Source organism: Panthera leo, chromosome F3 (assembly GCF_018350215.1).
Source record: "Panthera leo isolate Ple1 chromosome F3, P.leo_Ple1_pat1.1, whole genome shotgun sequence".
In the NCBI taxonomy this organism is placed as follows: domain Eukaryota; kingdom Metazoa; phylum Chordata; class Mammalia; order Carnivora; family Felidae; genus Panthera; species Panthera leo.
Window position 1 is genome coordinate 35,913,863 of NC_056696.1, and position 23,658 is coordinate 35,937,520.

Genomic DNA, 23,658 nt, shown 5'->3' on the forward strand with positions numbered 1-23,658 from the left:
TGGAATGAGATGGGCAGAGCTAATACATGAAACCTGGATTATCTGCTATATATGTACTAGGACTCTTGTGGTGTTGGCAGGAGTTGGGATGAGAAAAGAAGGGGCTATAGGACAGATGCTAGGAGTAGGAAACTTGGAGACATTCTTCCCACATAGAAATGTTTTATTTATTTTTATTTTTATTAAAATTTTTTTAATGTTTATTTATTTTTGAGAGACAGAAAGAGCATGAGGGGGAGCCGGGCAGAGAGAGAGGAAGACACAGAATCCAAAGCAGGCTCCAGGTTCTGAGCTGTCAGCAGAGAGCCTGACACAGGGATGAAACTCATGAACCATGAGATCATGACCTGGGCTAAAGTTGGACACTTAACCTACTAAGCCACCCAGGTGCCCCCAACACAGAAATATTTCTGAGTGGACATCTAAGGTGTGTGAATTTGTCAAGATGGGTCATAGGACATACTTTACTCATCGGTTTATTATCTTGATTTATGATTTTAAAATATTTAGACATATGATATTGGGGTCTTTATTTGTATTTCTGCCCCAGGTTGTACAAATATTGGAATTGTCCTTGTTCCAAGAGCTCAGTGCATGGGGCACAAACCATAGACCACATGGCCCTAGGGGAAGTTCCACAGTAAAGCAAAAATGTATTACATGATGTAGGCTTTTTCACCTTGACCCATAAAAGTAATAATACATATGCGTGATGTTGTGACCCAGTACACACACACACACACACACATGCACACACACACACCCCTAAAATTTATTCTTGATTATTTAATATAATATGGGAATGAGTTTTGGGTTTCAGCAGTTGGGTGGATGCCAGTACTCTCTTCTGAAACAGGAAGAGCTTAGAACAGGTTTTGGAAGAGAAATCAAGAATTCTTTTTTTGTTCGTCTATTTGTTTTGCCATGGTAAGTTTGAAATACATCTTAGATATTCAAGTAGAGTCCAAGTGGCGATATCAGAAAGGTGATTCTAGAGTTTAGAGGTAAAAAAGACAAGACTAGAGATAAATGTTCTGGAAAAAACTACATACAGTTGGCATTACAAGCCATGGGAGTAAATGAACTAATGTGGGGAGAAGAAGGAAAGACTGAGAAGAGACCAGGCAGGCATAAGTACCAGACCTTAGGGCAATCCAATACTGAGAGGTGGATAGAGAAGGAGAGGAAAGTAAGGAGATTGAAAAGGAGCAGTCATTGTGAGTGTGGAGTTAGGGAAGCCACGAAAAGTAAACATTTCAAGGTGGGAGGGCTCAGTTCCCTTACATGCTGCCAAGAGGGCAAGTAAATGAAGACAAAGACATCGAATGTGGAAGCTAGGAAATTTTTGCTGACCTTGACTAGCAGTTCTAGTGGAATGTTGGAGACACAATTCTGACAGGCATAGGTGGAAGAAGTGGGAGGTATGAAAGTGGATTCTGTGACCTTGATGACTCATTTGAGAAATAGAACAGAAGAGGGGTGGCATCTGAAGGGGAGGCAAAAGGTAGATGGAGGGTTTTTTCAATATGGCCAATATCAGAGCAAGTGTGTAAGCCATGGCAATGATAGCAAAGAAGAAACCAAATGACACGGCGAGGAGAGAGCGATCAGGGTGGAAGAGAAGTTCTAAAGAAGGTGAGCAGGTTGGACTCAGGACACAGGAAGAAGAACTGGCTTTGGGGAGGAGGGGGGACACTCTATTCATTGCGACAGGACAAAAAGCAGACAGTCTGCCTGGACACACATGTTGGTGTATGTGGGAGTAGGAAGTTGAGTAGAACGTTTCTCATCTTTTAAAAAAGTTCACACTCCATCTGGTAAACATAGGGGCGCCTGGGTGGCGCAGTCGGTTAAGCGTCCGACTTCAGCCAGGTCACGATCTCGCGGTCCGTGAGTTCGAGCCCCGCGTCAGGCTCTGGGCTGATGGCTCGGAGCCTGGAGCCTGTTTCCGATTCTGTGTCTCCCTCTCTCTCTGCCCCTCCCCCGTTCATGCTCTGTCTCTCTCTGTCCCAAAAATAAATAAAAAACGTTGAAAAAATTAAAAAAAAAAAAAAAAAAAAGTCTCAGGGGCGCCTGGATGGCTCAGTCAGTTAAACGTCCGTCCCTTGGTTTCGGCTCAGGTCATGATCTCACGGTTCATGAGTTCGAGCCCTGCATTGGCCTCTGTGCTGGCAGTGTGGATCCTGCTTGGGATTCTCTCCCTGCCCCTCCCTCATGCTCTCTCCCTCAAAAATAAATAAACACTAAAAAAAAGTTGCAGGCCAGCTTCCTTCTTCCAGAAAGAATTCTGCTGTGACTTGAGTTGCGAGGGTTCTCATCAGCCGGAAAACCACTGCTCAACAGAATCCGAAGTCCATCTTCAAGGCACCACCCCAGCCAAGGCCTTTGGAGCATTTACCATAATTTTCATCATGGAAATGATGTGTTTTTCTCCCATGTTCCAAACATATATATTTATATCTAACTATATATCGAGAGTGACCTTTTAAATCACCTATACCCCTGTCCTCTACCATCGCCACTGAAAATCAAGTCACCAAGTTAGAGATTAATGTCACTTACTAAGTAGCCTCTTTAAAACACCAATATTAAAGGGGTTGGGTCCCTTAGACACCTACTTCCACCCCTCCTTTTATTCCCCAGAATCATATGGAAATATAGTTATGTAGTTCAGAATTGCAAAAATTCAAGGACACCTGGGAAGCTTATTTTAAAATGCAGATTCATAGGCCCCACCCTAGACAGATGTAATCACCATGCCAAAGGGTAAGATCAGGTCACCAGCATCCTACTAAGTTTCTCCAACATGCCTCATGTGCACACCGGGCATAAATTCGAAACCAGGAAATTACATCTATCTTTTCTCTCTTTGGGAAATCTGCTTTTCTAAACCCTGGTTGCGGGTTAGAAGCTACTGTGAACTCCAAGGAGAGCTGGGGTCTTGTCCTTTCATCTCACCAACTAGTGCTTCCTTGGGACCAGAGCTCAGAGTACCCAGCAGCTTTTCTTGTGCTTCATCTGTCCAGGGTTTAGACAATAAGGATGCCTTGCTTTGTCTCTTCTGGCTGCTTTAATAAAACATCATAGACAGTGTGGCTTAAACAATAGAGTTCATTTCTCACAGTTCTGGAAACTAGAAGCCCAAGATCAAGGTGCCGACAAATACTGTCCTTGGTAAGGGTCCTCTTCCTGCTTACAGACAGCCACCATCTCTCTGGGTCCTTACATGGCTTCTTCTTGTGTACATGGAGAGAAGAGGGACACTAATCCCATTATGAGGGCTCTACTAACCTCATCTAACCCTAATTACTTCCCAAAGGACTCATCTCCTACTACCATCACATTGAAGGTTAGGGCTTCAACACGCGAATATTAGGGGAACACAAACATGCAGCCCACCGCAGGGGATCTGGGTAAGCCAAGGGTTTACCAGAAGCTCATTCCTGAGCAGAGTGAGGTCACTCGAGGTGTGATGACCTCCCTTTGCTCTATCTTGCTCCTGCCCATATTGTAGCATCTTGCTCTTGGGAAAGCAGCATTCATGCCCCTTTCTGGCTGGGTTGGTCCAAAAATACATGCTCACTCTCAGATGCTGGGCTTTACACACAGGTGTGGGCTGTCTGGACACACAGGGTAATTCCCCCACCCCCTTGATTGGGTCTTTGTCTTTTGAATGGGTCACCCTTCCATTGCCATGTTCCAGTCATGAGGCTGCCTCGCACACCTAGGTTTCCAGCAGATTTGAAACAGCATTGGATTATTTGTGTGCAAGTTTCCATGTTAGATATTACATGTTCTGGCTGGACCCTCCTCTTATCCCTACCATGTTAACACCAGTTACACTCTTAGACTTGAACACACTCCTGTAAACGTTCCCCCTTCCAGCCCCTATCCCCCATTCTCATACTCCCATGGTTGTTTCTACCTCTTCACTGGTGTCCACACTCTCTGCTCCCTCCGGAATGTCCTCTTCAGCTCTCTCTGCTTGTCCAGAAACCTCAAGCCCTGCTTCTTTCTTTGACTTTCCTTATCTTACTAAACTCCTTGGAGCTATTCTTAATGTGTGGTCAGGGGATGAATTTCAAGAAGTCTGTCAACTTCTCTCCATGAACATGCCATGTTCTCTCTCATATCCCAGCCTCTTTGAGGACTGTGCTCATTGCCTGGAAGAGTCTTTTCTTCTTCTACCCAAGTTCCCTGGCCCCACTCCAACACACATACTTCACCCTCTGCCCCTCTTTCCAGAAATATGAAGACACTTATTGGGACCCATTTAGTTGATAATTAATCATATTTGGACTTACCCTCTTTTCCCATCTGACTCAACTGTGTTAGATCTGCCTTCTCTCAGCCAAAGCATAAACTTTTATTGTATTGTATTGTATTGTATTGTATTGTATTGTATTGTATTCTGTTCTATTCTATTCCTCCCTGCTCCCACCCTCCCCAACACACATACAATGCGTATACACCTGTGCACATGTGCACACACACACACACACACCCTTGCATTCCATCTGCGTTCCCTCATTCAATGAAGACCATCATGCTCTCAGTTGCCCTCCACACTCAGTCTTTCAGGTCACAACTTAGACATCACTTCTTCCAGAAACCCTGCCTCAAACTACACCATCCCTTGGCAGCAGCCTGGATCCAGTTTCTCTGCTCACTGCTTCCAAGCCTCCCTGCATATCTCTGTTGTGGGGTGTATCGCATGACTCTGTAGTGAGCGTCCATTTGTACTGCCCACTAAATGATTCATTCTGTGCAGGGAGGGATGCCAGCCATCTTCCTGCCACATAAAAGGCATTCAACAAATGCTTAAAAAAAAATGATTTAACAAACAAAACTGAGGGTGAGCAGTCGTTTTGGCTGAATGGATCTGAGCAAAACAAAACTAGACAGGAAAGCTTTTGCAGCAAAATCGCACTGTGCCTCCCAACACCGCCCTGAAATCTGTTGGGTGCTATGTGCTGATTGGGGTTGCTATGGCATATCATCTCTCCTCGGCGTGGGACAGAAGTTTTGATAGTAGCTTTGACTTCTTAGGGGTTTGGTAACTGAGATCTTAGGGGTTTGGTTTCGAATGAGGGTGAGGGTTATGTTAAGGTTTGGGCTGAGAGAGGTCCAGCTGGGAGTCAGGCTTGGGCAAAGGGCTAGGGAAGAACATGGAGTCAGACTGAGGATGTATATAGGGTTAGGGATAGGAGGAGGTTGAGGATGAGGCTAGGGCTAGAGATCAGGAGAAGGTCGAGGCTAAGGTGATCTGAGGCTTGGGCTGATGATGGGGATAAGGCTGAAGCTAGAGAGATGAGTGTGAGACTGGGCCGGGGCCTGGGTTGGAAATAGGGCGGGAGTTGGGGATGTGGTTGGAAATGGGGCTTCCTGTACATTAACTCCCTCTCCCTGCAGTGGCTGGGGCTCTGAGGAACCTCCCAGAAGTAAAGCTGGAGGGAATTCTGGGTAGCTCCATTACCATTGAGTGCCCGCTTCCTCAAAAGCATGTGAGGTTGTATCTGTGCCGGGAAGTGGCTGAATCTGGAGTATGTTCCACCGTCGTGTCCAGCAAGAATTTCGTCAAGGAAGAATACAAGCACCGAGTCACCCTGAAGCCATATCCAGATCAGAATGTGTTCCTAGTGGAAGTGACAGAGCTGACCAAGAGTGACAGCGGAGTCTATGCCTGTGGGACAGGCATGAAAACAGACCGGGGCAAGACCCAGCAGGTCACCCTGAGTGTCCACAGTGGTAGGTGCCCCCCCCCCCAAGGAGGCTCAGTGCACCTAGCAAATGTCACCACCCGGGAAGGCTGGGAGAACCACTGAACTACAGTAGTCCTACAGACTCTCATGCTATTACCATGCTAGCCAGTCCAAAGATAATTGGGATTTGCATAGTTGAAACCTCATACAGTGAATTAACTTCACAGTCCCCCAAATTTCTGACCCAAACCATTTGAAAGGAACAAATAAACGCTCTCCTTGCATTGTATTCTATCCGCACTACCCAAGGTCTGAGGGGAATGAGGGTTTAAGGTACAGGAGAGGCTCTGAGATGGGAGGAAATTGGAAGCAAAAGGACATAACTGCCTTACATAGCTGTCCCATGAGACATAGCAGGGATAACTATCAAGGAAAGACAGTCATTTTTCAAGTCACATTTGTAGGTCAAACTTGGTATTTTATGATATGATCCTTTCCATATGTCTCCCAAATCCCACCTTTCTCCATTCCTCTACTGACTTCTTAACTCCTATGCAACCACTAATTCAACAGCCATTCTAAAATCCCAGTGGCCACTGAGCAAGGGTGAAAGAGCATTTCTTTCAGGGAAGTCTCCAGCCCATTCTTTTTCTGCTCTTCCTGGTGGACTCTGGCCTCGTCCTCCCACTGCCATCCACCCTGGCTGAGTCAGCTTCAACTCATACCAACATCCCTTCCTGGGGTCTCAGTCTCCTCCGAGAGCCCCCCCACCCCAGTGTATTTATTCCCTTTGCCTCGATAGAGTATGACCCATTCTGGGAAGACGAGCTGATGCCTGAGCCTCCAAGATGGTTTCATAAATTTTTACATAGACCGATGCCCCCTTGGTTCCAGATGCCTGCACATGCCGATTCTCTTGAATTCATACCTAAAGGTCAGTTCACCAAAGCTGAGGTAGGAGAGGTGGGTGCGATGATGTGGGGGCATTGTGACAGTGGAGGGGGGAATATGTGTTCAGTTCATGGAATGGTTGGCAAAGCACAGCTGAGTCTCAGATGTGTATTTCCCTGTCTTGGGAGACGGTACTTCCCAGAGATTAGCATCCTATGTCCTTCAAGCCCATCCCAAAGCCTGGGCACTTGGCACGAATTGCAGAACTTACACATCACCACCAGGTGGCACCACAAGTAATGCTCCATTCACAAAACCCACTTCTTTTATGAATGACTTGGGGAACCAAGACTGGGCAGATCTTTTCCAGCCAGAGATGGTCATGCCTCCTGTTCCCCACAGGGCTGTCTTCATTTTCTGGCACACAGTGATTTTAACAACTCTCTTTTGCAATAAAAAGTCGGATGATTATACTAATGGTACTTTTACATTTCCATACCTTTTTCTTGTTTTAAATGCATCTTTAACATGCAATTATCTACATCATATCTTCACATCTATCTTATGAGGTAGATACATCAATTGAACATTGTGACACTACAGAACTTTTCTGGGTGCCAAGAGGGATCGTTTAACTGAGAATATCTTATACCCAAGGTTGTGGGATGGAAGAGACCAGGCAAGCACACAACTACAGCATAAAGCAGAGTGGGGAGGGAAGTGCAAACAGGCCTTTTCCCACGATCAGAGGAGAGCAAGCTCTTCTGCCTGGAAAGTCAGGGAAGGCTTCCTGGAGGAAATGACATTTGAGGCAAATATACATAGAAGGTACTAGGTGGAGAGGCCATGCTAAGAAGGCATTTCAGGCCATGAGGACTGCAATAGAGGGAGTCCAGGGGAAAGGAGAGTGTGTTCAGGAAAGAGAGGGTGACCCCATCCTACTGGTGACTAGAATGTATATCTGGAAGGTCACTCTTTCCCGCCATCTCCTGCAGCTACCCCACCAGCTCAAAGGACTGAGGCTCCTCCAGCAACCCACCCGTCCCCCACCACCCGAATCTCTCACCACCTTCGAGTTTCCAGAGCATCTTCAGTAGCAGTTACCAAGCCCCCAACCTTCCTGCCATCTACCACAACCTCAAAGACCTCAACTCCGGGGGTGCTTCGTAGGCTCCAGACGGCCAGCTACAACTACCACAGCAGGCTTCACAGGCAGAGGTAAGTAAGAGGTCTCCACCATCCAGGATGGGCTAGAGGTCAGGCAAAGTAGCCTAGAGTTAGGAGATCCATTGAAATCTTCCTGCAGTGTCCACCAACAGAGACCCTTCTTGTGTCTAGCCTACCTATGAGTGTAGCGCATTAACTTATTAGTCCAATAACAAGAACGCACTTCTCAATGCCCCAGCAGGACACCCTGCAGAGATGAGACCCAAATCTTTTAGTCACTCAGCGTTCATTCAAATCTATTTTGATGGGGAACTAAATAAGAATAAAATTAACAATAAAACTGTTAACTACCAAATTTAGCTTCACTGTTTTACTTTTTCAGTGTGGTTTCTAGAGTATTTAAAATTACATATGTGACCACACTGTATTTCTATAGGACAGCGCGGGTCTAAAGCCTGGGGAGCACCTAGGAAAGTGCGACGATGGACCACTAGGGGGCAGCATTAGAGCAGACGCCAAAGAAAACCTATAATAATTGGAATTATTTTGCCTAACCAAAGACAAACATGTTAGTGAGAAAAGGGACCTCCAGCATCATTTGGGTTTTACAGATGAGGCAACTGAAGTCATGAGAACGTTGTGGTTTGAAATAGAACCAGGACTCCTGATTCCTGGCTCAGTAAACTACACCAGCCTACCAGTGGAGAATGCAAGTCAATTCAACCAACATTCTCTTAGTTTCTACCATGTGTTGGACATTGAAAATGTAAGAAAGATGAAAACATGCAATATCCAGGTCTTATCTTACTAACTAATACAAGTCTGACTGTGAAAAGGGTTGTAACCAATATAAACACAAGAATTGAGGACAGACAGAAAAAGTTGATTCTAGTTTGCCATGACTGGAGAAAAAAAGAGAACTTACGTGTTGACCCTTTAAGGAAAGTAAGGTTTCAATTTGTAGAGGAAACGGAGGAAAGACCTTATAAGCAAGAGGGAGCATTATGAGAACAGTGTCTCTTCCACTTAAAAGAAATTTAACTCATTTAGTATTTGCAATAATCTTGTGAGGAAACAGAGGTGCAAAAGCTTAGAAGGGAACTGACATTTACTAACGCTGCTTAGACCAGGTGTTCTAACTTCTTTATATCTACAATTTTGTTTCAGCCTTAAACACTTCTGTGAAATAGGCTTTACTGTACCCATTTCCCAGGAAATGGGAGGCTCAGAGAGGTTGGGAGACTGGTTCAAGATCACACAGCCAGTGGAAAGCTGAACCTGAATTTGAATCCAAATTTCTTGACTCCATAGACAGGACTCTTTGGGGCAGATGGCGGGGCGGGGGGGGGGGGTGTTAAAAAAAAGGGACAAACCTGTGAGACATCTCCCCAAAAGTTGGCTACTGAGGAGCGCTGCCTTAAACCTCTCTCCCTCCCAGACTCCCAGACTTCTACTGTCTCTCTCCCTCTCCTTCCTTCCTCAGAGCCTTCCACCAAGGCCCGGTGTCTGGGATGGAAGACCAAGGATTTCACATCCTGGTGCCCACCGCCCTGAGCCTCATCCTGCTGACGCTAGTTGGACTGTTGGTGAAAAGGGCCATTCAAAGGAGGAAAGGTGAGCGGCTCGGGGCTCGGTTAGGGCGAGGTGAGCTTCCCAAAGGGGCCTGAGCTTCAGACTCCGCTGGAACCCCGCCCCCTACGCCCCCCCCCCCCCCCCCCCCCCCCCCCCCCGGCCTGGAAACGCAGGAGCTTTAGTTGAGCAGCCAGGGACGTGAGGAATGTGGGATGAGGGGTCAATGTCTGGAAATGAGAACGGGGAGGGTGGCTTGGGCCCTTTGGTCTTCAGTGGGGGACAAGGCTGTGCCCAAGCACTCAGAGCATCTCCGCGTCAGACACGGCCAAGCACCGCGGAGAGAGACCGCCTTTAATTTCCTGAGACCCGAGGGCCGGGAGGGGTGGCCACCGGCCTCTGACGCCTTTCTCCTCTTTCCCCGCGGCTCTGCCGGGCAGCCCTCTCCAGGCGGGTCCGCCGAGTGGCGGTGAGGATGCGCGCCCTGGAGGCGTCCCAGCGGCCCCCGCAGCAGCGGCGCCGCGCGTCGCAGCCGCCACGCTCCCAGAACATCTACAGCGCCTGCCCGCGGCGTGCTCGGGCGGCGGACGCTGCAGGTGAGCCGGCGGCTGGGCGAGCTGGGGACGGCGACCGCCGGGTGGGGCAGGTGCCGGGCAGAGCGGGACCCGCGGGCGCGGTGCAGCGGCGGAAACCGCCCAGATGCCGAGTTTGCGCCCGAGCGCCGCGCCTCCGGGAACGCCCCACGCCCGGGGTTTCCGGCGGGCCTGGGGGCGGGGCGGGGCGGGGGCGGGCCGGACCCGCGGCCACGCCCTCACCTCTGTCTCCCCGGGTCTTTAGGTGAGCGGGAGGCTCCTCTCGCAGGCCCTGGAGCGTCAGCACCCCCGGCCGCGCCGCAGGTAAGCTCCGCCCCCCACCCCTGATTGGTAGCCGCTGCCCTGAGGGCGGCCCCAGACCCGGGTCTGGCCCGGGGAGGAGGAGGGGGGCGGTTCCTCGAGCTGCCTGTTAGATGAAGGGCATGGCTTTCCCAGCAGCTCCTGGGCCCTCAGTCTGGGAAGATTTTCGTCCTTTGGTGGTGTGAGTAGACTGACTGCCCAACAACGGTCGTGGACTTCATTACCTGGCTTATCTAGCCAAGCATGACCGTGGGGGTATAAATGGATGCTTAGTAGAGGCGACAGATGGCAATTCCTGCAGAGGAGGGCTTTGGGGTGGAAGAGCTCCGATTTCCAGGAGGTCTTAAGGGAGTAGAATCTACCCAGTTTTACCTTAATATGAGGGAGAGCTTTCTAGTAAACTCTCTAGGATGAGAGGAGGTAGTTTGCGCATCACTGGAGGCAGGAAGCCTGGCCTCGAGGATGACTTGGCAGATGTCAAGACGTACATAGGGTTCAACCCTTGGGTGAGGAGGATTCCTGTGGAAATCTAGGAAGGGACGTAGGGAACTGCTGTTTTCTATTGATGGCCATTGGCAGATGGGTAAAAGGTGTTTAAACTGTCTATTCATCTTTGTTTATCCAAATTAAGAAGAGAAAATATTTTCTTCTCTGGAGTAGCCCGTAGTAGTCAAAAATACTACTGCCTCAGGAACCAGGAAAAAAATAAGTGTGGCAAATGTTCCTGTTTTAATTAGGGTGTAGACTAAGCCAATGCAACAGACCCTAACCCACAGGGCTCACAAGATGGAAGGCTATTTTCCTCCCAAGTTAAGGCAGGGGCCAGGAAGAGGTGGCCAGAGCCACCGGGTCATCCAGGGACTCAAACATCTTCTGTCTTGTTGCTCTGCCCTCCTCTGGAGTCTTGACTGGTCCGTAGTCAATGCTCAATCACCAGCATTATGTCTACATTCCAGCCCATAGGAGGCAGAAAGAGAAAGGTGCTTCCCTAAGACCATGACCCTGAGGTTCCAGTCATATCCCACTGGGCATAACTTCCAGTCATATCCCACTGGGCATAACTTAGTCATGTAGCCACACCTGTCTTCAAGGGAGACCGAGAAATAGAGTCCCTAATTGAGCAATTGTGTGCTTTGCTAAGAAGGGACAGTGATACCCAGCAACAAGCAACTGCTCTGCCACAGTTACCTCTAGCTTCTTGCCCTTGCCCTTGCCCTTGCCCTTACCCACTCCTAGAGAAGGTTCGCAGTAGTTTAGGTATGATCCAGCAGCACCCATCTTCCCTTACATTAGCCCTTTTCCTTGAACTTCCCTGTGGCCACACACACCCTCACCTGGGCCTGTATTTTGCTCAAATCATATCCTTCCTCCCTGCTTGGGACTCTCAGTCCCACTCTTAGGGAAAAATCTTGACCAAACAAGTCCACAACGAGGTGTGTAGGGTTAATGGCTCACTATTTCAGCTTTCAGAAGGAGTATCTTAATTTTTCAAGCAGAATAAATTAATCTCAAACGGTGAACTGTAACACGCCTTAGGAGACAAATTTTTGAAGCACACTGCAGCTCATTCCCTCTCTGGTAAAGTACACAAAGTTATAGTTCCTTCCCATTAGAACTTCCTGGGCGCCTCCTATGTTCATGGGGCCGGACTCCTGGTTCTAGGACTTGTATTGCAATAGGTGACTCCCCCTACTGAAGCCTTCGTGGGTGGATGCTACAATAATGGCACAGTGCGGGGTCATGGCACAACCCTGTCCTCCCAAGAACTGACCCATCCTGAAAGCAGAGGATCCTGAAGTTTCTGTCTGGGGAAGAGGAGCAGCACTGTGCCCAGGTGGCACGCTTCCTTCTTCCTCTTCAGTACCCAGCCCTTTCCTGGAATGCACTGTTAGGCCACATCACGGCTCCTGTGAGTCCTTACGGAGCTGCAGGGGATGACTCACCCTACTCTTGAATAACTCCCTAAGAAGATGCATATTTATTCCACAAGTCACCCCGTCTAATCCTAGAAGGGAAACTCCTCTGGCAGCTGAGTCTCCTTCAGCCCCAGGCTTAACCGTGTGATTTTAGCCTGAGCCCCATTTAAGGCATTTCTTGCCCGTATCAGAGCTAAGTGTTTTCCAGCCACCTGAGGTGAGATGCCACCCTGAAACTCCCCAAGGTTAAGCCACTTGGCGAAGCTCAGCCACTTCTGTGTCTTTGTCTTTGAGAAATCAGCAACCATGTACATACTCCGCCCCCCCCCCCCCCCCATTGCCCACTGTGGAAATCTGTCTGGAGAGATACCAAAATCGCCCTACCCAGATTCAGTGATGCTTCTTTGGTTGTTCCCAGGTAATGGAAACTCTCTGGCTCCATGCCCCATCTCTGAAGACCAGCTGTGAATATGTGAGCCTCTACTACAAGCCTGTTGCCAAAGCAGAGGACACTGATTCAGATGACTATGTCAATATTCCCTGCCTGACTCACCTGTCCCACTGTCCCCCTGGGCCCAGACCTTGGTGCCAATGAGTCTTGTCTATCTGCTGGTTTCCAATACCTTCTCTGTTTTTGGAGCCCTTATTACCTCCCACACTAACCTTAAGTCTTGTTCCTGTCTCTCCTGAACATAGCTCTGTACCCTCTCCTGTTTCTTCTTGCACACCTCTACAGCCCTCTGTGGTTTTCAGGTAGGCTCTGGGCAGGCAGAGTATTTGTCCCCATGCTACCTGCTCCCCTTCCAAGCCAATGGGATTTGCAGAGTGTCTTTGATCACAGGGTCTTTGCTGCCCTGGCTCTAGACACATGGCATCAGACTGGAGGATAGACATAAGTGTTGCTTCGGGGGACTTGCTCAGTCTTGGGCCTCATACCAGTCAAAGGCCCCCAGACCGCCTCATGAGGGCATGCCTCAGGCCTGTGAGCTAGGAAGGGGCCTGGTATGAAATGCCCCTGGCAACATCTTTGCCCTGATCGTAGGGCTGGCTCTTACTAGTGAGCTTCTATTCATCTTGAGTCCTATGATAAAGACATTTCATTTTGAGATGACAATAAAGGGTTATAAATTTTCAGAACCATGCTTGTGTTAGTGACTATCCATCTATCTATCCATCTATCTATGTATCTATCCATCTATCTATCTATCTATCTATCCATCCATCCACCCACCCACCCATCCATCCATCCATCCATCTACCTACCTACCTACCTACCTACCTACCTACCTACCTATCTATCCTCTTTACTGTCTCCCTCCTTTGATGCCCATAAGTACCCTGATCAGTGTCTTTCCTCGTTTGAAAATAGGATAGTTTGTGTCATCATCTCCTTATCTTTCTTCCATGGCCTAGCACTGATATCTGTGCACTTTCTTTAGTGCCGGGCTAGTTTGGCCATCCCAAACCATTACATCTCTCTGCTTTCAGAAACGCACCTCATTTCTTTGCCAGGTAGCTTATAGCAAGGTGGGTCAGGAGAGTGGATTCTTAAGGGGCCAGGCGCTGTGTAATAGCACTTAATGTCGTGAAAGAAGACACATCTCCCCTCCTATATATACTTTCTCCTAAGTTTTTCTGGCAAGGGCATAGGCAGACATTGTATCTTTGGATTAAAGTCCACTACAAAGTTCAGCTAGGGTTTGAGGCTAGAGAACACACAGTCTTGCTATTAAGAAGAGCTTTCCTGGATGCATAACACAGCCTCACCGGGCACTTGCCCACAGTTAGAAAGAAGAGGCTGCTAGAATTGAGTTCCCTGCTTTTTAATCAACAGGGATTGTCATCAAAGATTGGGCAGTATATTCAGGTGTGATGACGCCATCAGCATCTAAGCAAGGTCAGCTTGATAATGGCACCCTCTCAAGCGGTGGATAAGAATGAGTAGGATATGGAAGGAGGGTCCCCAAAGAGAAGGGATGGGTGGGGGTGAAATTGGGAGAACTGAAATGTTTAGGGAGAGCCTACTTTGTGCTGGGCACTTAGCCTGCCTTATGTCTTTCATCATTGACATTTCAAACTGGTGCTCCTCACCACTCCCCAGTGCTGTGTTTCTGCAGATTTCATGACAATATGATTTCCAGGGTGTCTGGGTGGCTCAGCTGGTTAAACCTGCAATTTCAGCTCAGGTCATGATCTCAAGGTTTGTGTGTTTGAACTCTGCTGTATCAGCACAGAGCCCCTGCGAATCCTCTGTCTCCCTCTCTCTCTGCCCCTCTCTCTCCCCCATGTGCACGCACACACACACACACACACACACACACACACACACTCTGTCTCTCTTTCTCAAAAATAAAGAAACATTTAAAAAAATATATGATTTCCATGCCCTGAAGTTCAACTTCATATCCCAGCTCCCCTCATTGCTCCTCAACAATTCAAAGACAGACAAAATATCCAGTTTATTAAGCATTTACTGAGCACTCATCTACTGCCCCACAGTGTCAAGGATCGTGGGGGATAAAAAACAAGCATGGGACACAGTCCCTGCTGCCTACACAGAACTTACAGTCTGACAAATAAATATGGCGTCAGTTAAAACACTGACTGGAATTAAATAGAGTTGTAATAAATATAGGAGTCTACTTTGTAGATTACTCATAGCATCCAAGGGAACCTTCCATGGCTATCTTTGGGGCCACTTAAAGAATGAAGTATTTGAAGATAAGCCCGGCCAAGAATGCAACCCGTCATCAAGGACATGATGTGCCCAGAGAATATTATCACATGAAGGGACGTGGAACGTTGGAAATGACATGGAGAACAAGGCGCCTTCCTGGTCTCGGCATTCAGAGCTGGTAGAATTTTTCCATCCAGGTCAAGAGAATGTCCACTTCTCCAAAGGCTTTGGTCTGGGCCGCTTCTATGTCCAACTAAAGAGAAAGGACATTGGAAGATCTACCACATTAGCCACAAGAATAAATTTCTTTCCCACACACCACTCCTGGAGCTGGCCTGACCCCGAGTCATGGGCTGTATCACCTTTGGGATAGCCTCTGCTGAGCTCACTCCCTGCCCCGTCATTTATTCCTTGGCAGGGGTGGGGTGGGGGAGGCAGTGAGTACCAACGGACCAGTGCGTAGCAATGGGTAAGGAACGAGGGAGAAACACTGGAGTTCCTGATAATAAGAACTCTAGAACCCCAGTGCGGGATGGATCTCGATACCCTCCTGAGTCTAACTGCAGATGAAGAAACTGAGGCCCTGGTGGCCCCTTTCCTCTGTATGTTATTCCTCTTCACCATTTATTTTTAGGCTGATATATCTGTTCCTCAAAAAAGTGATCAAAATCATATTTTGGGAGCAGGGGTCTGGGGATGAAATTTGGATTTTCTTTCTAGTCTTTATTTGGGAGACAGGAATAGATTTTCCCATGCCTTTTTTTTTTTTTTTTTTTTTTTTCCTCACAAACTAGAACTTTGGAGCATTATGGAAAATACTGGAGATTGGAAGTCTGTGTTTGGGGGGGTAGGGGGCCTCCTTCCGACTCCAATTGCCTAGCTCAGGTATTCATAAAACGCACAGGGAGAGTCCTTGATAATGAAATCATCTTGTAGGGTGATAGAAAATCATGTTAACGTGACAAGTGGCACAAACATGGACCATGCAGCTTGTGGAGCTTGGGCAAAGTACGTGATAACTAATGCAAATACGCCTGTGCTTGTGCTAAATTAGGTAGATTTCGGGCACGGCGGGTGGAGACACCTGCAGTGAATTCCGCATTAGGCCTCTGAGGCACCCTCGTGTGACGGTTCTGTCTAGTCTATTCGTGGATAGGCAGGCTCTCAAATTCTGGCATCGATTACCTGTTTAAATGCTCTCTGGAACAGCAGAAACCGCCTGCGTGCACTGTCACTGACAGAAAACATCTCATTTTCCTGCTAAATAATAGAAAACAAATTGTGTCAAGTTCAAGTGTTGGATAGCAGCAGAGGCAAGCCCCTCCCACTCCTTCCCAGTGATGCCAGAGGGGTTCCCAAGGCAGGCCCTGAGCCCCACATTCTCAAGGTAGCCACGCCACTGCCGAACTCCCACCCGTGGTGGGGGCTGACTCCTCTCTTTTGCACGGCCATCTTGCCATGTAGGGGTGATCATCTACATTTTATAGGTAAGAAAAGTGAAACTCAGGGAGGTTGACTTCTTCGCAAAGAGTCATCCAGCTGGTTAGAAGCAGATCTGAACTGGAACCCAGAACTAGTAGTATCCAGAGCCTGCACCCTTTTCCACCACAGCACTCAATCCCTGTTAAGGAATAAACAGGACTAGGTGCGGGGAGGGAGGGGCGCCTGGGTGGCTCAATCAGATAAGTGTCTGCCTTTGGCTCAGGTTATGATCTCACGGGTCTGTGAGTTTGAGCCCCGCATCAGGCTCTGTGCTGACAGCTCAGAGCCTGGATCCTGCTTCGGATTCTGTGTCTTCTTCTCTGTCTGCTTCTCCCCTGCTCTCTCTCTCTCTCAAAAATAAATAAACATTTAAAAAAAAAAAAAAAAAGATGAGGGGAGGAAGGGCATCATTTCCTCTGGGCACCGGGTCCCAGCTTTGTTCTACTCACACTGGGCTGTAGTTTTGACACGATGACAACGAAGTTGTTGGCCAGAGTGGAGAATGACTTCCGGACCCTGAAGTCAGCTGCCTTATCCTGGTAGTTTTTGAAAACGGTATTCAAGTAGAACTTCAGCAGGGCACGGATAAGGTAACAGCTCTCAGCGTTCTGGGGAGGGTCTCAGTCACGAAGAGCCCTCTGCACACACCCCGCCCCACCCCCCACCCCGGGCCCTGGATGCACAACCCACGTGCCACATGAGGCAAGGTAAGCACAGAGAGAAAGAGATCTTCTAGGAGATGTTAGTAAACATTAGATCTGAAGGAGTCTTCGGGGGCATGCAGAGTGGTGCCTTCGATTTACAGCAGGAACCACAGACCCAGACCTAGGTCCCAGGACCGCTGACTCCCCATCTGGTTAATATTCTTTCCTCTACACCACATGGCCTCTCTAATGCTGTAGGGGGGAGTGATGGACCCTGAAAGACACGTGGTGGTTCAGTGTTGAGAGTCCAGGGAAAGGACTGGAAAGACAAGTGAGAAAACAAAACTGACACCCTGGAACACGGGAATTGCACTCCAGCTCCCGTGAGCTCCAGAGTGGAGCTCAACACCTCGCAGGGATCCGGACTCAGTACATGTGCTCATTGACCGCCCAGTCGGGTGAGGGAAAGAAAGTGGGGGAGAAGGATGGGAACCAAAGAGACCTAAGTGGACGCCCAGGCAGAAGAGAAGTTTCTGTCAGCCTCCCCTAGACCACCCCTCACCACTACCTATAGAAGACAAGTCATGAGACAGAGGCATCGTCTTTCCCCAGCGTCTGATTACCGAGACGTTATGCAGAACCTCCTTCCGTAGTAGCCGGACATTCGTGATGTTATCCTTAGCTTGCTTTGGGAATAGAAAGAAAAGATGTGTCCAGCTTCGGGGGCAGCACAGACACCAACCTTGCGAATGCACGCTGACCCCCCAAATCTATCCAGTCTGAAATCTCAGAGGCCAGAAGGACCACGGGAGGACCGAAGAAGGGCTGTGCTGAGTTGGCCCCTGGGGTGAGGGTACAAATTTCTAGCCACAAAAATCACTATACTTAATCCCCGGGGCGGATGGAATCCCGGGAGCTCTCACAGCCCAGGAACCTGTTGGATTCCTTTGGTCAGGAAGAAATAAGCCTCTTTGGTTTATGAATGACTTAGGGGCAGGGTTTTGCCTCCATATTCCATAGGGGTTGGCATGGGTGGGGGCTGCACCTTCGAGCTGCCTCTTGCCCTTGGAGCTTCCTCTGAAGCCCCGCCTCCCGCTCCAGATCTTGGATTATAGTCAAATCATCCTTGCGAGAAAGGAGTTTTAGAGCTCATCTTCCCGCCTCCTCAATGTGCAAACAAGGAACCTGATGGGGGAGGGGCACTGTGCCCAGTTTCAAGGTCAAGATCACACCTAGATGTTCTGTCCCCAGTCCTCACTCTCCCCTCCCCCAGGCTGCCTCATCGAGCTCCCTCTTTCTACCTGGAATCCAAAACATTGTTTAAGGAGCACATTTGCCAGTGTGAGTACTGGGTCACTTTTGGGACTTGGTGAAATTCACAGTCACATTTCACAAGCCGCCCCCTCCCGTCTCAGCATTTGCCATTCTTTCTACCTTTAACCAAAGCCTTGGCAGGTGGGAACAGACTAGCAGGAGCCTGGCAGATAAAAACTTCAGTGGGTCTCAAAGAATTTCCCACGACTGCTGGTTGGTGAAGTCCCCTGTCCCCCTGGGCCGTAGATGACACCCAGGTGAATCAGGATCCCTTCTCTATCCCCCTTGGGCTGTGTTTATTTTCCTAGACATTGACCACATCTTTCTGAGCCTCTGTTTCCTTATGTGCAAGAGCGAATGTGGGCTTGTGATGCATCTGACTTTGAGTTATCATATAGGAAAATAATAAGTGAGTTACAGAGGGCTCCATAGTCATAAGATATCGTCCGGCGCTCACGGCAACCCCTGTGGCTGGGTCCAGAACAACACTTCACTCACCACAATGTCCTTCATGGCCCAGAAGGCCTCCCACAGTTCCTGGAGGACGACTCCCTCCACCCGGCAGGGTCCGAATTGGAACTCTTGGCCCTGGATGCCTGGCCCCTGGCTCCAAAGATGTAGGATCAGACTCAGGCAGAGGAGGGAAGTCCTCAGCACTGGAAAGCCCATCTGCAGGGAAGGAAGGACCAGGTGTGGATCCTGCTGGAAGAAAGGGAGGCATCCCACTGAGGAAGGACTTCTGCCCAGCAGCGGCATTCCCAGAGTAATGCCCCTTGGCTCTACCTTAGCCAGCTTCGGGGACACACAGATGTGAAATCTGAGACCAGGGTAAGTTCCTAGTGTTAGAATATTCTAAACATGGAGCCTTGCTGTGCGCTGGGGTGGGGCGAGGGTCTTTCTGTCCCTCCATCTCGTACCCTCTGGTCTCACTCTCTCTCTCTCTCTCTCTCTGCCCTCCCCCACCATGCCCACCCATGTCACACACACACCCAGCACCTCCTTCCTCACCCCATGTCCGTTCTCTCCAGCCAACAACCAGCCCGTCAGAATTTGACCAAGAAGGCAGGGGTGGTGGTGGCATTTAATGTGCCAAAGAACGTGTGAGCCTGAACTCTGAAGGAGAGGGACCTTAACTAGGCGTTTGTTTGTCTGAGCTCTGCCCTGAAGTCACGAGGCACACTTGAGCGGGTCTTTACTCCTCCCCCAGGAGAAGGTCATCCTCGCTCCCCATGATGGGGGGAGTCCAGGGATTGACCCTGGCCTGTAGGAAGGGGCACAGACAGCAGGTTAGGGGCACACGTTCACTCTGCCACCTCGAATGTGCGACTCACCCCTGACTCTAAGAATTAACTTTTCAGGTAACTGAATGAGAGGGAGGAATCAGATCTCCAGGTGAATCACCGTTAAAACCTCCCACTGAAGCTCCATTTGGGATGACTGTGTAGAGGCCCCAAGCTAGACGATGGTGACCCATTATCTGTTTATCATAACCGAACGCACGGAGTTTCTTCGCCCTGCTTCCTTTGCCTTTTGCTTTTCTTCCTTCCTTCTTTCCTCCCCGCTTTTTCCCTCCCTCCCTCCCTCCCTTCCTGCTTTTCTTTTCTTCTTTCTTTTTTCTTTCTTTCTTTCTTTCTTTCTTTCTTTCTTTCTTTCTTTCTTTCTTTCTTTCTTCCTTCCACAAACATTTAAGAACCTATCTTACTCCCGGCACTGGTCTCAAACCTGAAGCCACTCAGTTCTAGCCCTAGACTGCACAGGAAGGTGAGAGCCGACCTGTGTCTGGAATGACGACTAACACGTGCCCAGGACGAATGCCCGATATCCTCTGCCGTGCAGGTCGGTGCCTCAGTGTCTCCCTCAAAGTCTGTTCCTTCAAACACTGCAGGCTTTGCAGCCTCTCTTGACAATTCGTCTCTGGACCTCACAATCCTCCCGGCCTTCCTTCCATCCAGCCCAGATCCTTCTTGGTGTTAAAGCAGGAGAATGCAGCTCCTCACCATCCCCCAGGACCCATTCCCAGTGAGGCAGCGGTCTAATGCTTCTTCGAAGCCTAAGTACTCAGGAACCACCGCCACCCCCCCATCACTCACCCCAGGTCCTGGAAGTGACGTTTGAGGGCTTGCTGTTTGGGGGTGGCTGGCTCCTGTTATGGAGGGGCAAGCTGGACAGGCACCCTCACCGTTCACCGACTGGGGTGTAACTGTGGGTGGAAGGTTCTTCTCCCAGCCCCGAAAGCCGTTTCTAAAGTAAAGATGTGCAGACTAGCAAGGCTTGGTGGAGATCATATATATGGGGGCTGGGGGGAGGGGCAGAGGAAAAAGGGGAGGTGGAGAAAGGGAAATTGGTCATGCTCTCCTAGAGAATTACTTCACCGCCTACTCACCCTTCATTTGAAGACAATGGGGATGTGGGGAAAAACAGCCCCTGAGGTGAGATTCGACCTCGGGCTGAGTTCTGGCTGTGCCACCAGCTCTGTGACCAGGGGCAAGTCTCCCAACTACCCTGAGCCTCAGTTTCTGCATCTATAAAATTAAAACACACACAAAAAAACCTGTCCCACTTCTCCCAGAGGGCAGGTGCAAGGAGGAAACGGGGAAAATGACAGGATGCTTTGTAAATTCCACACACATGTAAATACGTTATTGCTACGCAGAGTACCCCAGTCTCCGTACTCCAAACTCTTTCAGGAATTATGCCCTATTAATGATGGGACAGTAACCTAGAGACTCAGGATAGCCTATGAGCACCTCTGTGGTGGCTCAGGGCCAGGAATCTCAGAGTGTTTCCTGACATGCGGCCACCGATGGTCCCTTCTCAGGTGCAGGAAGAATAAAGAAGTGTGTGCACGGCCAGGTCTGGAAAGCTGAGGGGCCCTGGTGTCCCGGTGGGTTAGCGTCGGCCTGTGCTGCTTGGCCGGGGATCACCCAGGGCATAGTGACAGTGTGGGATGTCCGGAACACCAGCACAGTCAAGAAACCCAACCTTATGTCCGGCTAGCAAGGCGTTCAGACATCAGTTAGTCCATGTTTAAGTGATGGGTAGACTGGAGCGGTGTTCCCAAAGCATGTTGCACCGAATCTGGTCCTGAGGGACAAGAGACTTCATAGTGAGTAAATTAGAGAAGGCAGGCACTTGCCAGCCCCTCTCAGAAACGTGGCTCACTCCTGAGAGTAGTGGACACTGAGAGCTCCCGTGAGGGCTGGGAGGGGTGGGGGCAGGCAGGGACCCGCGCTGAACTTTGTTTTATGCAGCAGTTCCCATGGGTATTTGACCATGTCCTTGGGACACGTTGTAGGCAACACTGGACCCTGCATCAGGGAATGACAAACGGCAGACAAAGAATGAGCCTAGAACAGCTTACCTGTGACCTAAGAATGGTTTTTACATTTTTTAATGATTGAAAAAAATACTGAGCCATGAAAAGAATGTGAAATTCAAATTTCAGTGTCCATGAATAACGAAGTTTTGTTGGGAAACGGCCACATCCAATTTGCTTACATATTTTCTATGGCTGCTTTCGTGCTCAGTGACAGAGACCAATAGCTGTGGCTGAGATCCTATGACCCACAAAGCCCAAAATATTTACGCTCTCGCCCTTTGCAGAGAGAGGCTTTATCTGTTTTTTTTTTGTTTTGTTTTGTTTTCAAATTTTTATTTAAATTAGTTCACATACAGTGCAAAATTGGTTTCAGGAGTAACTTGAGTTCAGAATTTAGTGACTCATCGCTTACATACAACACCCGGCTGCACAAACAGCTTTAAACCCGGGTTCAGGCAAGAGACATGGGCATAGGAAGTGACATGAGGGGCGGGAAAATTTTCCGCAGCTCAGTGGAGAAGGAAGAACAGGGGGCCCTGGGGGACTTGGCCCTTCCCCATCTCTCCAGTTGGCAGACCCTTCCCGATCTCTCCGGCACCGGCACCCCTTCCCTTCATCACACGTGCAACGGTGTTTATTTCCTTAAGCAGACAAAATCCTTTCTGCAATCCCTGGTCTGCTGCTGCTGCCTGTAGGAGGACCAAGCTTGAGTCCTTCGCTCCTGGAGGACCTACATCTTGCCCTCTGGTCCTGGGCAGGAGCCCACACCACGCCCTTTCCTCCCCTTCCAGGATCCAGAGCATTACTAAAAATTCCTCCCTACTACGGTAAGAAGATGCCCAGGGGCGTCCAGGAGACAGCAAAGAACACAAAGTTAAAGTGCAGCAACAGTAGACAAGGGGGGAGACAGGAGAGGACTGGAGAGACAGACAGCTGAGCAGGAAGCGGAGAGAGAAAGTGAGCCCCGGGGCTCACTAGACAGCGCTAGCGACTGTCTGCTGAGAGGCAGGGGGGCAGGAGGGATGAGCTGTTAGCAGGGCAGGCTAGAACAGAGGCGTGAGGTCATGGAATATACTGCGCTAGGTTCCAGGATATCCACCTGGGGTCATGAGTAGCTAATTCTGTCTAAGGAAGGAATCGTATAATATGGACATTCCAGGCAAACACGTGCCAGAGCTTAACATAGCGCGATTACCTGGGCAGAGATGACAAAGAGAGAACTCAGGGACCTTGGCCCAATGTCAACTCAGGTTGCTGGTTATAAGCACAAGCTTTGCACACGGACACACTCGGGTTCAAAACATGATTGAGTCGCCTCCGAGCTGTCTGTGTTTCAGTTTCCTCATCTATAAAGTCAAGTCCTATCTAGGGCCACAAAGACACAATGACGTACAGCCTGTTAAGTGTGGTCTGTGGACCAACAGCAACAGCGGTATCTGGAAGCTCATTAGAAATGCAAAATATTGGGTGCTGGGTGGCTCAGTTGGTTAAGAATCTGACTCTTAATTTTGGCTCAGGTCATGATCTGAGTCGTGGGATCAAGCCCCCTGTCAGGCTTCACGCTGATAAGTTGGAGGCTGCTTGGGATTCTCTCTCTCCCTCTCTCTCTGCCCTTCCCCTGCTCATGCTCTCTCTCTCTCTCTCTCTCTCTCCCCACTAAAAAAAAAAAAAAAAAGAAAAGAAAGAAAGAAATGCAGAATCTCAAACCCTTCCCCCCAGACTACTGAACCAAAATGTGCATTTTAAGAAACTCCGAGGTGATTCTTTAAATTTTTTTTAATGTTTATTTATTTTTTACAGAGAGAGACAGAGCATGAGATGGGAAGGGGCAGAGAGAGAGGGAGACACAGAATCGGAAGCAGGCTTCAGGCTCCGAGCTGTCAGGACAGAGCCCGACGCGGGGCTCAAACTCACAGACCGTGAGATCATGATCTGAGCCGAAGTCAGACGCTCAACCGACTGAGCCACCCAGGTGCCCCTCCGAGGTGATTCTTAAATATATTAAAATAGATTAAAATAAATATATACTTCCATGTAGTAAATGCATAACAAACAAGCGTTTTCAAGTGGAAGCAGAAGGATTA

The 23,658-nt window shown here is 49.1% G+C and overlaps 2 protein-coding genes and 1 long non-coding RNA gene across 3 annotated transcripts in view; 1 reads left to right on the top strand and 2 right to left on the bottom strand.

Moving 5' to 3' along the window:
- The window catches only part of LOC122211783, a 17,191-nt gene extending 12,766 nt beyond the window's left edge, over positions 1-4,425 (bottom strand). The window contains exon 1 of the long non-coding RNA XR_006198833.1: positions 3,926-4,425. This is a non-coding gene — a long non-coding RNA (uncharacterized LOC122211783). The remainder of the gene's footprint in view (positions 1-3,925) is intronic.
- The window catches only part of FCMR (Fc fragment of IgM receptor), a 15,273-nt gene extending 1,904 nt beyond the window's left edge, over positions 1-13,369 (top strand). The window contains exons 2-8 of the mRNA XM_042925193.1: positions 5,413-5,748; positions 6,505-6,636; positions 7,589-7,811; positions 9,244-9,374; positions 9,770-9,925; positions 10,167-10,225; positions 12,557-13,369. Of these exons, the coding sequence (XP_042781127.1) occupies positions 5,413-5,748; positions 6,505-6,636; positions 7,589-7,811; positions 9,244-9,374; positions 9,770-9,925; positions 10,167-10,225; positions 12,557-12,733 (1,214 nt within the window). The 3' untranslated portion in view covers positions 12,734-13,369. The remainder of the gene's footprint in view (positions 1-5,412; positions 5,749-6,504; positions 6,637-7,588; positions 7,812-9,243; positions 9,375-9,769; positions 9,926-10,166; positions 10,226-12,556) is intronic.
- A 1,079-nt stretch (positions 13,370-14,448) lies between these two features.
- IL24 (interleukin 24) lies at positions 14,449-18,977 on the bottom strand. The gene is made up of 5 exons (XM_042925126.1): positions 18,754-18,977; positions 17,565-17,627; positions 16,747-16,905; positions 16,001-16,075; positions 14,449-15,068 (listed from the first exon to the last, which is right to left on the bottom strand). Exons 1-5 carry the CDS (start codon positions 18,922-18,924, stop codon positions 14,985-14,987), a joined length of 552 nt encoding a protein of 183 aa, XP_042781060.1. The 5' UTR covers positions 18,925-18,977; the 3' UTR covers positions 14,449-14,984.
- Positions 18,978-23,658: the final 4,681 nt, after the last annotated feature.